This window comes from Rana temporaria, chromosome 9 (genome assembly GCF_905171775.1).
Source record: "Rana temporaria chromosome 9, aRanTem1.1, whole genome shotgun sequence".
Classification (NCBI taxonomy): Eukaryota; Metazoa; Chordata; class Amphibia; order Anura; family Ranidae; genus Rana; species Rana temporaria.
In genome coordinates this window covers 44,805,268-44,823,267 of record NC_053497.1, presented here as the reverse complement: position 1 = coordinate 44,823,267, position 18,000 = coordinate 44,805,268, and the positions used below count along the sequence as shown (strand labels likewise).

The 18,000-nt window shown below is 47.0% G+C and overlaps 1 protein-coding gene across 1 annotated transcript in view; it reads right to left on the bottom strand.

The window, feature by feature from the left end:
- ACP7 (acid phosphatase 7, tartrate resistant (putative)) overlaps nt 1–10,050 on the bottom strand; it is a 44,707-nt gene extending 34,657 nt beyond the window's left edge. The window contains exons 1-3 of the mRNA XM_040323348.1: nt 9,934–10,050; nt 5,294–5,398; nt 54–257 (exon numbers count right to left, since the gene is read on the bottom strand). Of these exons, the coding sequence (XP_040179282.1) occupies nt 54–257; nt 5,294–5,393 (304 nt within the window). The 5' untranslated portion in view covers nt 5,394–5,398; nt 9,934–10,050. The remainder of the gene's footprint in view (nt 1–53; nt 258–5,293; nt 5,399–9,933) is intronic.
- Between the last annotated feature and the right edge of the window lie 7,950 nt (nt 10,051–18,000).

Here is an 18,000-nt window from a genome sequence, read left to right as displayed (position 1 = left end):
CGCACACCTATGGCCTTGAGCATCATGTTGTCTAATTAGGACCCAAGTCTCACCATATCTCTGGCTAGGAATCAGGTTCTTCAGGGTAACCCGATGGATGTACATTTTCCTCTTCATCGGTCCTCCATCCACGAATAAGGTTGTCTCACCATAAGCCGTGAGGTTAAATGAAGGGGGTCCTGGAAGAGAACTAAACTCTACCATAGAAGGAGTCCAACTGAAGGTTGTCCATGTCACTGTCATAGATGCTGGCTGACCTGAAAGGAATACATTGATTGATGTAGATACCATTGTATACAATGTACAACTATACAAAAACAGAAATGTCAGCCTAAAGCCTTGTACACACGATTGGATTTCCATTGGACAAATCCGTGGAATTTTGTGTGAAGGGCGTTGGCCGTGAACTTGTTCTGCATACAGACGGCAACATTTTGTCAGCCAACAAACAGGAACGTAGTGACGTACTAGACGTACTACGTGTTTTTTCAGCTCTTTAGTGCCACCCTTTGGGCAACTTCTGCTAATGTTGTCTTATGGTTAGCATTGGTTCGGAGCATGCGTGCACACATTTGTTGTCGGAAAATTTGAAAACATGCTATCCAACAATTGTTGTCGGAAAATCCGGATTGTCCAATGGAGCCTACAAACGGTCGGATTTTCCGATCAAAAACCCTGCCATCACACATTTGTTGTCGGAAAATCCGATCGTGTGTACGGGCCTTAACATTTTGTATCCACCATGCTCCCCACACCCTTTCAGTCTGCAGGCTAAGTGGAAAAAATCCAACACCTTTCTATATTCCATGCTAAACAGCGCAGGTGGTTGAATCTCCAGCTATTGTATTCTGTCAACTGATGCCACCGACTGCCGAAAAACCCAGGCAGCTGCTGCATTTGCTATGACGCAGTCGTTGTTCAGGAGACAATATTGTGTCTGGCTCCTTTGATTTTTTTTTTTTTTTTTAATCAAAGGATGTTATGCAGGAGGGGTCAACATGCCCACCTACTAGGTAAATGTAATCAGAATCATCAAGAACAATCCAAAATTCTCTTTTTGTATGGCCAGCTTTGTAGGGGGCAAGAGAATTGTTGAAAAAGGGGTTTAAAGAAGGGTTAAAGGGGTTGTAAAGGTTTGTTTTTTATTTTCTAAATAGGTTCCTTTTAAGCTAGTGCATTGTTGGTTCACTTACCTTTTCCTTCAATTTCCCTTCGAAATGTTTTTTTCTTTGTCTGAATTTCTCACTTCCGGTTTCTCCTCAGTAAGCTTGCCCCCATCACCCGAGCCGTTCTGGCTGGGGGTTAGTCAGCCAGAACAGCTTACTGAGGAGAAACAAAGGCTGCCTGAAAAAAAAAGTCTCTTTATAATCACCCGTTCTGGTTGACTTTCCTAACTCAGCTGCCTTCAAGAGCTGCATCTTTCAACTGGGGGCCAGATTCTCATAGAATCGACGTTGGCGTAGTGTAAGCCATTTACACTACGCCACCGCAACTTACTGGAGCAAGTGCCGTATTCTCCGAGCACTTGCTCCATAATTTGCGGCGGCGTAGTGTAAATGGCCCGGCGTATGGCCGCGTAATTCAAAGGGGGCGGCTTGTATTCAAATTAAGCGCGCCCCCGCGAAGATCGAACTGCGCATGCGCCGGGCGGAAAAATAGCCCAGTGCGCATGCTCCAGCTCACGACGGAAAACGTCAATGACGCCGACGTGAGCGTCATTGACGTAAAGTCGTATTTGTGAACGACTTAGGAAAACGACGGAAAAAGCCGACGTGGACCCGACGCCATACTTAACATGGCATACGGCGGACTGGCGTAAGGTTACCCCTCATATAGCAGGGGTAACCTTACGGAAACGACGTACGCGACGACTACGCGACGCAAATTTGTTCGGGTGACTTACACCTGTCGGATCTTGGCCGTATCTATGCGAAAATGATTCTAGGAATCACTCGCATAGATACCCGGGGCCAAAAACAGAGATACGACGGTGTTTCCTGAGTTACACCGTCGTAACTCTTCTGAGAATCTGGCCCAGAATCTTCAGCATCTAACAGTTCCAGATGTATCAGATGCCAGCATCCTTTGTTGCATGCTGTGGTTCCTCCCGTTGGTTGCTTTGTTACTATAGATCAGGGATATGCAATTAGCGGACCTCTAGCTGTTGCAAAACTACAAGTCCCATCATGCCTCTGCCTCTGGGTGTCGTGCTTGTGACTGGCAGAGTCTTGCTATGCCTCATGGGATTTGTAGTTCAGCAACAGCTGAAGATCCACTAATTGTATATCCCTGCTTTTGGAACATAGTAGTGATATGGGGCTGGTGGGGGGAACCACAGCACTCAGTGAGGGATCAAGACTCGAACACATCCAGAAGTGTCAAATGCTGAAGATTCTGTCAAAGGATGCCACAGGTCTCAGACTGAGTTTTACTCCCCCTGAAATTAAATATAAGACCTCTGTTCTGGGTTCCAGCCTATTTATACCCCTCTTAGCCCCCTGCTGGTCATTACTCCACTGATCAGAGATTGGCTGAAGTGGTATTAATTTGCAGGCCAGAGTCTGTGTTCTTCCACCCACTATATCCCAGCATAGCTCAGTGGGATACAGGGGAAAGTAACCGAGTTTGCACCAGCAGAACCCAGAACAGACACTATTAAACAACTGTTGCTCCCCCTGGCTACAGGGAGGCCAAAAACTACATTTAACAAGTAGCCTACTGGGCGCTGCAAGCAGTTATCTTTCGCAGGAAAGTTGCTTTAAACTCTCCTTTTGTAACCTGCACTAAACAAAACTTTACTGGCTGACTATTGCTATGCAGAGCACAATTTTACTTTCAAAATATTTTATTTATTTATTTATTTTTTACATTCAAAATATTTTATACAGAGCACAATTTTTTATTTATTTTTTAACAGAAAAGTCACAGAGCACAATTGTAAGGCTCCATGCACACTGGACACTAAAATAATGTTATAAAAACGGCAGTAGCTTTCCACGTTTTTTAACGTTTTTGCATTAGCGTTTTATTATCGTTTTCTTTTCTTTTTTCAATGGATCAAAAATGCTAAACGCTTGCGAGCCACGTTTATTAGCGTTTTTGCTAGCACTTATCTGCATTTGGCGTTTTAAGCGTTTTTTGAGGTAAAAAAAAACACGACACTTTGAACACGATTTTCGGGCGTTCAGAAAAAAGCCCATAAACTCCACTGCTCATTAACCACTTAAGCCCCGGACCAATATGCAGCCTAAAGACCCAAGGTGTTTTTACAGTTCGGGACTGCGTCGCTTTAACAGACAATTGCGCGGTCGTGCGACGTGGCTCCCAAACAAAATTGGCGTCCTTTTTTCCCCACAAATAGAGCTTTCTTTTGGTGGTATTTGATCACATCTGCGGTTTTTAGTTTTTGCGCTATAAACAAAAATAGAGCGACAATTTTGAAAAAAAAGCAATATTTTTTACTTTTTGCTGTAATAAATATCCCCCAAAAACATATATAAAAACATTTTTTTTCCTCAGTTTAGGCCGATACGTATTCTTCTACCTATTTTTAGTAAAAAAAATCGCAATAAGCGTTTATCGATTGGTTTGCGCAAAATTTATAGTGTTTACAAAATAGGGGATAGTTTTATTGCATTTTTATTTTTTATTTTTTTTTTACTACTAATGGCGGCGATCAGCAATTTTTTTCGTGACTGCGACATTATGGCGGACACTTCGGACAATTTTGACACATTTTTGGGACCATTGTCATTTTCACAGCAAAAAATGCATTTAAATTGCATTCTTTATTGTGAAAATGACAGTTGCAGTTTGGGAGTTAACCACAGGTGGCGCTGTAGGAGTTAGGGTGCACCTAGTATGTGTTTACAACTGTTTGGGGGTGTGGCTGTAGGAATGACGTCATCGATCGTGTCTTCCCTATAAAGGGAATGACGCGATCGATGCGCCGCCATAGTGAAGGACGGGGAAGCCGTGTTTACACACGGCTCTCCTCGTTCTTCAGCTCCGGGGAGCGATCGCGACGGAGCGGCTATAAACAAATAGCCGCGCCGTGGTCCCGGATCGCTCCCCGAGCGGACCCGACCTCCGCATGTAGCGGGGGGGGTCCCGATCGGACCCCCCACCCGCTAATAGGCGAGGACGTACCTATACGCCCATGTGCCTGTACGTGCCATATTGTGGACGTATATGTACATGGGCTGGTCCTTAAGTGGTTAAAGCTGAAAAACGTCCATGTGTACATGGCCACATAGGCTAACATAGGGTGGAGTTTATGGGCATTTTTTTTTTAAAAATACCCAAACTCCAATAAACTGCAGTTTATCAGCTCCAGTGTGCATGGAGCCTTATAGCTAGATTCAGGTAGGGGCGCGCATCTTTAAGGCGGCGTAGCGTATCGTATTTACGCTACGCCGCCTTAAGTCAGAGAGGCAAGTGCTGTATTCACAAAGCACTTGCCTCCTAACTTACGGCGGCGTAGCGTAAATGGGGCCGGCGTAAGCACGCCTAATTCAAATGAGGATGGGGGGGCGTGTACATATCCCAGTGTGCATTGCTCCAAAGTACGCTGCAAGGACGTATTGGTTTCGACGTGAACGTAAATTACGTCCAGCCCCATTCACGGACGACTTACGCAAACAACGTAAATTTTTCACATTTCGAGACGGGAACGACGGCCATACTTAACATTGACTAGCCCAGCTATTTGTTCGACTAACTTTACGCCGGAAAACGCCTTACGTAAACGGCGTATCTTTACTGCGACGGGCACACGTACGTTCGTGAATCGGCGTATCTAGGCATTTACATATTCTACGCCGAACTCAACGGAAGCGCCACCTAGCGGCCAGCCTAAATATTGCACCCTAAGATACGACGGCGCAGGCTGGCGTATCTTAGCTAGGTTTAAGTGTATCTCAGTTTGAGCATACACTTAAACTTACGACGGCGTAGATTCAGAGTTACGCCAGCGTATCTACTGATACGCCGGCGTAACTCTCTCTGAATCTGGCTATTAGAGCTCTTTCACACTAGTGCATTTTTGCGGTGTTTTTGCCGCGTTTTTGTGGTAAAAATAGCGCTATTAAAACGCTCCAAAAACACCCCTCTCCATTGAAATGAATTTAAAAACGCTGTAAAAATGCGGTAAAAGCGTGGTAAAATCGCGGCAAATCGCGGTAAAATAGCAGTGTTTTACCGCTATTTTAACGCTCCGCTATAGGCGTTTCCGGTGTGAAAGGACTCTAAAGCATTATTTTTGCAATCAGCTAGCTGTATGAATGGTACTTACCAGTGTAGGAAAGGTGAACCTGTTCAGGTTGGTAATGGTCGATGCTAGCACCGAGAACACATAACAATGTTGAACACAGGAAAATAAAGGGCTTCCACATAGTGCCTAAAAAACACAATATATTATATTACATGGTAATCGGACATCAAAAAACAAATCTTATAAGAGATCTGCCATTAGAAAGAAAAGTAGACCATGTGCTATTCTTTAACCACTTAAGCCCCGGACCAATATGCAGCTAAATGCCCAGGGGTGTTTTTACAATTTGGCACTGCGCTGCTTTAACTGGTAATTGCGCGGTCATGCAATGTTGTACCGAAACAAAATTGGCGTCCTTTTTTCCCCACAAATAGAGCTTTCTTTTTGTGGTATTTGATCACCTCTGCGGTTTTTATTTTTTGCGCTATAAACAAAAATAGAGCGACAGTTTTGAAAAAAATGCAATATTTTTTACTTTTTTCTATAATAAATATCCCCCAAAAATATCTAAAAAAACATTTTTTTCCTCAGTTTAGGGCGATACGTATTCTTCTACATATTTTTGGTAAAAAAAAAATCGCAATAAGCGTTTATCGTTTGGTTTGCGCAAAATTTATAGCGTTTACAAAATAGGGGATAGTTTTATTGCATTTTTAATAATTATTTTTTTTTTACTACTAATGGCGGCGATCAGCGATTTTTTTCGTGACTGCGACATTATGGCGGACACTTCGGACAATTTTGACACATTTTTGGGACCATTGTCATTTTCACAGCAAAAAATGCATTTAAATTGCATTGTTTATTGTGAAAATGACAGTTGCAGTTTGGGAGTTAACCGCAGGGGGCGCTGAAGGAGTTATGTTTCCCCTAGTGTGTGTTTACAACTGTGGGGGGGTGTGGCTGTAGGACTGACATCATCGATCGAGTCTCCCTAATAAAAGGGATCACTCGATCGATGCAGCCGCCACAGTGAAGCACGGGGAAGCCGTGTTTACATACGGCTCTCCCCGTTCTTCAGCTCCGGGGAGCGATCGCGAGGGGGCGGCTATAAACGAATATCCGCCCCCTCATTCCGGATCGCTCCCACACGATTAACGACCTCCGTATGTACCGGGGGGGTCCCACGTCTAGGCAGTGGAGTGCGGGAACGTCGTTCTGCCTGTCCATGCCATTTTGCCGACGTATATGTACATGCGACGGTCGTTAAGCGGTTAAAGCGAAAAATGTAAAATAAAGAATGTATAAAAAAAAAAAGCGAAGATGTCAGTTTCGAAATACAGGAGCTGCCATTGTTTTTTTTTGGGTGGGGGGGGGGAACTACAGGGCTATCATCCTTACCCTGTCTTTCACCACTTCAGCCCCAGAAGATTTGCGTCCTTAATGACCAGGCCATTATTTGCGATACAGCACTGTGTAGCTTTAACTGACAATTGCGCGGTTGTGCGATGCTGTACCCTAACAAAATTGGCATCCTTTTTTTCCCCACAAATAGAGCTTTCTTTTGGTGGTATTTATTAATGCATAGCATAGTAGCTTCGGGGTGGTCAAATGATTCCAATTCACTGCCTGAAACCAGTGTCTGGTATTGTGGTGAGTCCAGGAATGGCTGCTTCCATCGCTGCCCAGTCGCACAGGTGCTTAGCTTCCCGACCTTGGAAAGCAGCTGTTGCTCTGACAAATTCACACAATCATTAACAATGCACATCAAAGAGTAAACAGGAAGCTTTTTTTATATTTAGTTTGTTCTCAATGTTGGCTGTTTGGCCACAGAAGGAATGTGTAACTGCACCGGGGTATATTGTGTTCTTTTATGTGGGGACAATAAATGCTGCAGCTCTATATATTATCTCAATGACATTAGCAGTTAGGAAGGAATATCTTCTGTGTTTAAAGAGGTTGTAAAAGTTTGTTTTTTATTTTCTAAATATGTTCCTTACCCTTTCCTTCGATTTCCCTTCTAAATGTTTTTTTCTTTGTCTGAATTTCTCACTTCCTGTTCATCCTCAGTAAGCTTGCCCCCATCATCTGAGCTGTTCTGGCTGGGGGTTAGTCAGTGTGCTCGCCCCCTTCCCTTGGGACGACATCTTCACAGCGTCTCCCCGCAGGGATGTAGTCCCAAGGGATGGGGCGAACACGCTGACTAACCCCCAGCCAGAACGGCTCGGATGATGGGGGCAAGCTTACTGAGGAGAAACAGGAAGTGAGAAATTCAGACAAAGGGGGAAAAAAAAGAAGGGAAATCGAAGGAAAAGGTAAGTGAACTAACAATGCACTAGCTTAAAGGAACCTATTTAGAAAATAAAAAACAAACCTTTATAACCCCTTTAACCACTTGCTTACTGGGCACATATACCCCCTTCCTGCCCAGGTATCGGTATCGGTACCGATACTGAGCATTTGCCCAAGTACTTGTACTCGCGCAAATACTCCCGATGCCTGACCCGATCCTTTTTTTTTTTCCCCCGATAGCTGGTGGAGAGGGGGTGGAGTGCGGGTGGAGAGGGGGCAGAGAGCGGAGCAGAGCAGTCCTCGTATGGAGGAGAGCTGCTGCCGCTTCCGCCTAGTCCCCTAAGACAAAGCAAAGTCCCCCCCCCCCCCGCCGCTGCCGACATCTAGTTGATCAGCGCTGGGGGAACACAACAGCTTTCATTTGAATAGCTGTGTGTTCCCCGCCGCGCCTCATGTATAGACACTCCCCCTTGCCCAGAAACATTGATAGACAGATCACCAGTCCCAGGATTGGACGGGTGATCTGTCTATCAAAGTGCCCAGGCAAGGGGGAGTGTCTATACATGACGAGGCACGGCGGGGAACACACAGCTATTAAAATGAAAGCTGTTGTGTTCCCCCAGCGCTGATCAACTAGATGTCGGCAGCGGCGGTGGGGGGGCGGGGGGGACTTGGCTTTCTCTTAGGGGACACAAGGCTGCATTAGGGACATGGCTGCATTAGGGACATGGCTGCATCAGGGACATGGCTGCATCTAGGGACATGGTTGCATCTAGGACATGGCTGCATCTAGGGACATGGCTGCATTAGGGACATGGCTGCATCTAGGGACATGGCTGCATTAGGGACATGGCTGCATTAGGGACAAGGCTGCATCTAGGGACATGGCTGCACCAGGGACATGGCTGAATTTAGGGACATGGCTGAATTTAGGGACATGGCTGAATTAGGGACATGGCTGAATTTAGGGGCATGGCTGATTTTAGGGACAAGGCTGCATCTAGGGACATGGCTGCATTAGGGACATGGCTGCATCTAGGGACATGGTTGCATCAGGGACATGGCTAAATTTAGGGACATGGCTGAATTTAGGGACATGGCTGAATTAGGGACATGGCTGAATTTAGGGACAAGGCTGCATTTAGGGACAAGGCTGCATTTGGGGACACAAGGCTGCATTTGGGGACACAAGGCTGCATTTGGGGACACCTGGCTGCATTTTAAAAAAAGTATCGGTATTCGGTATCGGCGAGTACATGAAAAAAAATATCTGTACTTGTACTCGGTCCTAAAAAAGTGGTATCGGGACAACCCTAGCAGGAAATTGTGACCGGCTCTCTATGAAGCCAGTTCACACATCTCTGCAGTGGCTCCAGTGTGTCTTTTGGTTCGTTTCAGGTCCGAATTCAGCCTAAAATTCGGGCTGAAATTGGACCTCAAACGGTGAATGGAGACGCACCGGAACTCCTGCTGTGAGACGCTGCGATCTCTAGTGTGAACCCAGCCTGAAAGTCGGTAAACTGGCCCTTTGTTTAGAAAGTTTGGAGACCCCTGAGCTATATGGTAGGGGTAGAAATTACGGAAAATGTTTTTTTTTATGTTGAACCTGATGCAAGAGTATTTTTTTATTTTTTTTGTTCGTACCCTCACAACACGACCATTTATAATTCCACATTAGTGTCTACAAGATAAAGCATCTGTCGCAGTTCTTATACACACTGGCGTCTCAATAGATCCAATTAACCTTCATCCCCTGAAAGGAGATGCATAGCTAGATTCACGTAGGGTTACGCCGGCGTATCAGTAGATACGCCGTCGTAAACTCGGAATCTACTCCGTCGTAAATTTAGGCTTTTTCCGGCGTAAAGTTAGTCGAACAAATAGCTGGCCTAGTCAATGTTAAGTATGGCCGTCGTTCCCGCGTCGAAATTTGAAATTTTTACGTCGTTTGCGTAAGTCGTCCGTGAATGGGGCTGGACGTAATTTACGTTCACGTCATAACCAATACGTCCTTGTGGCGTACTTTGGAGCAATGCACACTGGGATATGTACACGGACGGCGCATGCGCCATTCGTAAAAAACGTCAATCACGTCGGGTCACCAATCATTTACATAAAACACGCCCCCCTCATCCTCATTTGAATTAGGCGCGCTTACGCCGTCCCCATTTACGCTACGCCGCCGTAACTTAGGAGGCAAGTGCTTTGTGAATACAGCACTTGCCTCTCTGACTTAAGGCGGCGTAGCGTAAATACGATACGCTACACCGCCGTAAAAATGCGCGCATCTACCTGAATCCAGCTAGCAGTGTCCATGTACTGTCCCCTGGTGGGAGCTGGACCCAGGACATTCTGTATCCCAACACTCTCTGTCCTGCTGTACAGCATGATTATAAACTATGAGGATAAGGAAAGAGAAGAAGGCATACCTGAACTTTAGCTGCAGTCCTTATACTGTTGGCACACCAGATTTCTCAGCTCCTGTCGCTGCCAATGACAGCAGCACAAGACAAGGGGCTGAGGACACAGATTGGGCAATGGGCAAAGCCGGAAACAAAACAATGAAGACTTGCTCAGCAAGATTCAGAGTTAAACATGTCTGCCCTCTTGTGAGCAGATCCAGTAATGCATGCATGCCAAACCAGCGCATGTTCTTCAATAGGAAGCTACAGTATTAGGGGCTGATTTACTAACGGCAAATAGATTGCAAGTGTAGTTGCTCCAGAGCTTAGTAAATAAGGAAAAGCTTCATGTTGCCAAGAATACCCAATCACATGCAAGGAAAAATAAATAAAAATGGAATTGCACTGAAAGTGCACTTGGAAGTGCAGCCGCTGTAGATCCGAGGGGGACATGCAAGGAAAATAAAAAACTGAATTTTTGCTTGCACATGATTGGATGATCGAAGTCCGCTGAACTTCTGCTGATTTAAGCTAGGTTTCCACTATTGCGACCCCAAAGTTGCACGACTAGGCATGTGCAATTTTTTAAGTTACGAATACGTTTTCCGTCAATTTTCATTATTTTAGTTGATTCATTAAAGCGGTGGTTCACCCTCATTGACAACATTCTAGCATCAAATTAAGCATAGTAGCGCGAGCTACAGTATGCCTTTATTTTATTTTTTTGCCCCGTACTCACTGTTTAATCCTATAGTGATTCGGACTCCACGCGGGGAATGGGCATTCCTATCCAGAGGGAAGATGATTGATGGCCGGCTATGGCACGTCACGCTCCCCGAAGATAGCCGGAGTAGGTCTCGGCTCTTCACGGCGCTATACGGTGCCTGCGCACAGACTATGCGCAGACACCGTGAAGAGCCAAGTCCTATTTCGGCTATTTCCGGAGAAGCGTGACGCGCCAGAGCCAGCCGTCAATCATCTTCCCTCTGGATAGGAACGCCCATTCCTAGCGGGGAGTCTGAATCTTCACTATAGGATTAAACAGTGAGTACGGGGCAAAAAAAATAAATAAAGGCATACTGTAGCTCGCGCTACTATGCTTAATTTAATGCTTGAAAAAAAATATATATTTTATAGGGTGAACCCCCTCTTTAACATACAAATGAACGAACGGTTTAGCACAATTAATAACGAATAACGATATTTTCAAAATAACGAATATGAAAAACAACGAAGATACGAAAGAAGAAAGAAACGAAAACATAGAAACAACGAAAATACCGAACCCAAAAAAAAAAAATAATTACGAAAAACAAAATGAACAAAAATGCAAACTTACTAATATTCGAAGACCGAAAAGAAAACAACCGAAATGCCGAACAAAGAATAAAAAACGAAAATCAAAACTAACGAAAAATAAATTACGAATCTTCGGAAAACGGAAATGAAAACAACGAAAATACAAAATAATGTAAATTAGCTTTCGTTAGTACTGAAATATTTCTGGACATTGACCAATAGCCACTGAGCGCTGTCCCTTTCCTCTGAAGAGGTTTGTTCCTTCCCCCAATGAGCTTCTTTCTCATTACCTCCTGGCTCCTTGTGTCTTTTTCTGTGTTAGGCTGCAGTGCATCTAATTTCTAGATTTGTATTTGTAATATCTGACATATTTTAGTTTTCTTCTACGTCAGACTTCATTCTAGACAGGGTGTGTGTGCTAACTAAGACAGTCAAGTCAATCACAGTAAAGTACGAATTACAAAATTACGACGAGTAGTGTGTGGAATAAACGTAAAATGTATTCTAACAGAATTACGAATGCAATAAAATCTACAAAAGTACGTTTTTACAATCAAAGGAAATTAGACACGAAAATACGAATGATCATAAAGCAACGAAGATATAGTTCTTACGAAAATACAAACGCGGCATGATGGAAAATATAATGTAAATACGAATAGCAAAACAACGAAAATTAAACTAACGTAAAAACGAAGGAACGAATAAAATCATTTTAAAAAATACGAACGTGGCAGAATACAAAATATAACGAAAATACTAATCTCGATTCAACGAAAAATAAACTAACAGAAAAAAACGGAAACGGAATACGATAACTAACGTCTTACGAAATTACGACTCGTTACGAATCACGATAAACGAACAGAAACGAAACAGAAATAAACAAAATTTTTTGCTGTGCACATGTCTATGCACGACTTACAGTGTGACTTTGCAATGCGATTTTTCATGCAATGTCATGAGACCAGTAAAAACAAGTCGCACCAAAGTCGGAACAAAGTAAGGCCCATTGAAATGCATGGGTTTTGACTTGTCATGCGACTTCACGTGTCAAGTTGCACAACAACTCGCAGTAGTGGAAACACACCTTCCCCGTTCTTCTCTGTGGCAGTGTCACTGATCGTCTGTTCCCTGTTATAGGGAACGACGATCAGTGATGTCACACGTCCAGCCACGCCCCCCTACAGTAAGAATCACTCCCTTAGGGCACACTTAAACCCTTAGCGCCCCCTAGTGGTTAACCCCTTCACTGCCATTGTCATTTTCACAGTTATCAGTGCATTTGTATAGCACTTTACGCTGTGAAAATGACAATGGTCCCAAAAATGTGTCAAAAGTGTCCGATGTATCCGCCATAATGTCGCAGTCATGAAAAGAATCGCTGATCGCCGCCATTACTAGTAAATAATAAAAATGCCATAAAACTATCCCCTATTTTGTAAACGCTATAACTTTTAACAAACCAATCAATAAACGCTTATTGCATTTATTTTTTTACCAAAAATAAGTAGAAGTATACATATCGACCTAAACTGAGGAAAAAAACGTTTTTTTTATATATTTTTTGGGGATGTTTATGTAGCGCCCCCTTGCTTTCAGCATGGACACTACGCCTAAATTTAGTGGGAAGGGAGAGTTACTTTGCTCCCTTCCAATGTTTGTTAAAATTTGGGACCTCTGTCATTCTGGAAATGTCCACTGGTTCAGTCTGCGGTCAGGGAGTGCAATGCCACCCCTCGCCGGCAGCTGGCGCCAGAGGGGTTCTAGGCAGAGCAGATCTTCTCTCAATAGGCCAATTAGAGGATGTTTTCCCTCGCAGGGCATGCTGGGGGAGGGTATATCTGGGACAGAGGTCATGTGTTGAGGGTCTTTTTCTTCTTCCTGCGGGCTCCCTGTTCCAGGTGCGGTACCCACCTTCAGGGTACGCGCATCCATGGACCCCGCCGGCGCGGCCCACCTGGCCAGAGCTGAACTCCACCGCGAACCTCATCCTGATGAGAGAATGGACCTCAGCGTTCCACTGGGTTCCAAGGCCTATTGAAAGAATCCCAGCCTGGGATCGGGTGTCCGGACCACTGACAGGTATGCTTGCTGTCATCCGGGGACCATTCATAGAAAAGACTACTGGGAGGATTCTTATTCCTTATTTACTCAAGTCCTCTATTGAAATTTGCCTGTGGCAGGGGCCCTAGAGATAGGTCTGTGTGAGAGACCTGTTCCTCCCAGTATTATCCTAAGTGGCGCTCCGGCTGCCAGGCCTATCACAGGGGTCTGTCCGGGGGCATTTCACCCACTCCGAGTAGAGTGGCGAGATGTGACCAAATTGGTTCAATGCAGAGCAGCGTATTGCTCAGTTCTACATCCAGGCCTGATACCGCATGGTTCTCTTTTTCTTCCTTCATCAACTTTGTCCTCCCTAAATTGTGTTGATGTTGGCCGTGTTTGGCCTGGGCAATAAAGCATTGAAACCTTTTATCGAATGTCTGGACCTCCACTCACTGTTGCTATTCTCACTGTTACACCCCTAGACACCGCCAGGGTAACTTAGTAGGCCGATTCCCAAATCAACCAGTGGCTCCTTTGGGAGTAGCGCTACATTTATTATAGCAAAAAGTAAAAAATATTGATTTTTTTTCAAAATTGTCGCTCTATTTTTGTTTATAGCGCAAAAAATGAAAACTGCAGAAGTGATCAAATACCACCAAAAGAAAGCTCTATTCGTGGGGAAAAAAGGACGTCAATTTTGTTTGGGAGCCACGTCGCACGACCGCGCAATTGTCAGTTAAAGTGACGCAGTGCCGAATCGCAAAAAGGGGCAAGGTCCTTAACCTGCATAATGGTCCGGGTTAAAGGAGAATTGTACAAAAAAAAAACAAGATTGGTGAGTGCCTTTTTACCACTACTCCTCCTTTATATTGGCTTTTGGAATTTACAAATGCAGCAATTTAGAATTTGGATGAAAGTTTTAGCACTGAGAAACACTTTTTGATGGATACAAAGTGCATTTTATCTATCAAAATATCTATATAGATCAGACCAAAATGAGGACAAATGAGGAGGAATGAGGGACATTGCTCCAAATCAGGGACAGTCCCTCCAAATCAGGGACAGTTGGGAGCTATGCTGAATGGCAAGCGTCATGTTTGGAGAAAAACAGGCACCGTTCATCACCTGGCCAGTACAATCCCTACAGTGAAGCATGGTGGTGGCAGCATCATGCTGTGGGAATGTTTTTCAACGGCGGGGACTGGGGGACTAGTCAGGATCGAGGGAAAAATGAATGTAGCAATGTACAGAGACATCCTTGATGAAAACCTGCTCCAGAACGCTCTGGACCTCAGACTGGGGCGAAGGTTCATCTTCCAACAGGACAACGACCCTAAGAACACAGCCAAGATAACAAATGAGTGGCTATGGGACAACGATGTAAATTGTCCTTGAGTGGCCAAGCCAGAACCAAGAGTGTAACCTGATTTAACATCCCTGGAGAGATCTGAAAATGTCTTTGTACCGACGCTCCCCATCCAACCTGATGGAGCTTGAGAGGTCCTGCAAAGAAGAATGAGAGAAACTTCCCAAAAATAGGTGTGCCAAGCTTGCAAGTAGCATCATACTCATAAAGACCTGAGGCTCAGTGGCGTCACTAGGGTTGGTGTCACCCGGTGCGGTAAAACATGGTGTCACCCAGGGCCGGACTGGGAATAAAAACCAGCCCTGGAAATAATTTCATACCAGCCCCATAACATTATTATACCAGCCCAACATCATAACATCATGCGCTTTGCCGGCGGTATAGTTGCGGTGCCCATTCATTTCAATGGGCAGGAGCGGTGGAGGAGTGTGAGGAGCTGCTCTTTCAGAGCGCTTTGCAGGTGATATCTTTAGCGTTATAGCACCTGCAAAGCGCCTTGGTGTGAAAGGGGTTGAACTCTGATATAAAGGGGGGCACTGGTGACCAGAGACCCCACTTATATCAGAGTCCACTGCATTCCCCTTTACATCAGAGTGCCCCCTTGCACTGTATGATGTAAAGGGGAACTCTGGGAATGCGGGGAGGACTCTGGTGACCAGAGACCACCTTCCGCAGAAAGTGAACACTAAGGTAAGGGGGTTTACTGATATAAGGGGAAAACCTTTAGATCAGTGCCCTCTTACAATATTGTATTGACCCCCCCCCCCCCAGACTGACCTGGCGGTGCCGTCACTGACCTCCTCTCAGGTACACCGTGTGGGGCTCAGTCAGTCGGCTCCAGCTTGGTGGCTCTGGTTTTATCCCATAGTTTCCTCTCCACAGTCCATACACGTCTGACTTCTCTCTTTACCCTCATCCTGGCGGCACTCCCACTCTCAACTGCTCTCCAGACCTGATATAAGACAAGAGATGGTCAGAGGCTGCGGATGGTACAGGGGAGGTCAGAGGCTGTGGAGGGGGGGGGACATGGGGTCAGGGGCTGCGGAGGGGGGGGACAGGAGGTCACAGGCTGCAGAGGGGGGGACAGGAGGTCACAGGCTGCAGAGGGGGGGACAGGAGGTCACAGGCTGCAGAGGGGGGGACAGGAGGTCACAGGCTGCAGAGGGGGGGGCAGGAGGTCACAGGCTGCAGAGGGGGGGGCAGGAGGTCACAGGCTGCAGGTGGTACAGGGGAGGTCAGAGGCTGCGGGTGGTACAGGGGAGGTCAGAGGCTGCGGGTGGTACAGGGGAGGTCAGAGGCTGCGGGTGGTACAGGGGAGGTCAGAGGCTGCGGGTGGTACAGGGGAGGTCAGAGGCTGCGGATGGCACAGGGGAGGTCAGAGGCTGCGGATGGCACAGGGGAGGTCAGAGGCTGTGGGGAGGGGACAGGTCAGAGGCTGCAGAGGGGGGGACAGGAGGTCAGAGAGGCTGCAGAGGGGGGGGCAGGAGGTCAGAGGCTGTGGAGGTCAAAGGCTGCAGAGGGGGTCAGGAGGTCAGAGGCTGCGGGGAGGGGACTGGTCAGAGGCTGCAGAGGGGGGGGGCAGGAGGTCAGAGGCTGCGGAGGTCAAAGGCTGTGGAGGGGGGCAGGAGGTCAGAGGCTGCAGGGAGGGGACAAGTCAGAGGCTGCGGGGAGGGGACAAGTCAGAGACTGCAGGGGGGACGGGAGGTCAGAAGCTGCGGAGGGGGGGACGGGAGGTCAGAGGCTGCGGAGGGGGGAACGGGAGGTCAGAGGCTGTGGAGGGGGGAACGGGAGGTCAGAGGCTGCGGAGGGGGGAACGGGAGGTCAGAGGCTGCGGAGGGGGGAACGGGAGGTCAGAGGCTGCAGAGGGGGGAACGGGAGGTCAGAGGCTGCGGAGGGGGGAATGGAAGGTCAGAGGCTGCAGAGGGGGGGCAGGAGGTCAGAGGCTGCAGAGGGGGGGGGGGGCAGGAGGTCAGAGGCTGTGGAGGTCAAAGCCTGCGGAGGGGGGCAGGAAGTCAGAGGCTGTGGGGAGGGGACAGGTCAGAGGCTATTGGAATCGATATGTTGGGAATGGCTAAAGCTGTCCCCTCCCTGCAGCATCTGTGTGGCAGTGACAGTAGATAGAGCTGCTGCAATGATTTGGCTATTGGAATCGATATGTTGGGAATGGCTAAAGCTGCCTAGAGATATTGATTATACAGCCACTGAATGATGGAAAGTCCACCTCCTCTGCAGCCTCTGACCTCCTGCCCCCCCCCCCCCGATCATTCAGTGGCTGTATAATCAATATCTCTAGGCAGCTTAGCCATTCCCGACATATCGATTCCCAATAGCCAAATCATTGCTGCAGCAGCAGCAGCAGCTCTATCTACTGCCACTGCCACACAGACGCTGCAGGGAGGGGAGGTAGGAAGAGGCACACGCCAGACGAGACCTACCTCACCTCACTGAGCGGTGCCGGCGGTGCTGCTGCTTAAATTTTAAAAATGGCGCCGCTCGGCGACTTTGTGTCACTGCGCATGCGCCCGCCTTTCCGAAACTTTCCGAGCGTGTACGGGCTTTCCCGAGCGCGGCTAGCTTCGGGGACTGTGCTGGCGCATGCGCAGTGACACGACATCGCCGAGCGGCGCCATCTTTTTTTCAGGAGCCGCTGCCCTTACAGCGGCCTCCAGGAGCAGCCAGGCGGCCAGCCCACCGGGATTTTTCCCGCTATCCCGGTGGGCCAGTCCGGCCCTGGTGTCACCCCCCTCTGTCTAGGCTGCCCAGCACCAAGCAGGCAGCGCACGGGGCGCACCCAAAACCAGCCACTGTAAATGATAGTATAGGGGTGGTACAGGGCAGGCTGGGGTGGTAGAGGGCAGGCTGTGGTGGCACAGGGCAGGCTGGGGTGGTACAGGGCTGTTTGGGGTGGTACAGGGCTGTTTGGGGTGGTACAGGGCAGGCTGGGGTGGTACAGGGCAGGCTGGGATTGCACGGGGCAAGCTGGGCATGTCAGCGGACCGCACCCCCCGCACCCCCCTAGCAACGCCTCTGCTGAGGCTGTAATTGGTGCCAAAGGCATAGCTCCCAACTTTCGCTGATCTAGATCAATGTCCCTCTTTCCCCCTTGATTGTCCTTCATTTTTGTCTGATCCATGGAGTTATATATAAAATGCACTTTTTATCTTTCAAAAAGTGTTTCCCAGTGCTAAACCTTTCATCCAAATTCTAAATTGCTGTAAATTTTAAAAGCCAATATAAAGGAATAGTAGTGGTTAAAAAAAAGCACTTGTGGTTTTAATTAACCTTTCTTTTTTGTTAATTCTCCTTTAAGAGGGTGTGGCAGGAGGCGTGTCCTATGCCTGCCTATGTTTGCTAGTAGGCGTCCCTCTATCCCTTCTCAG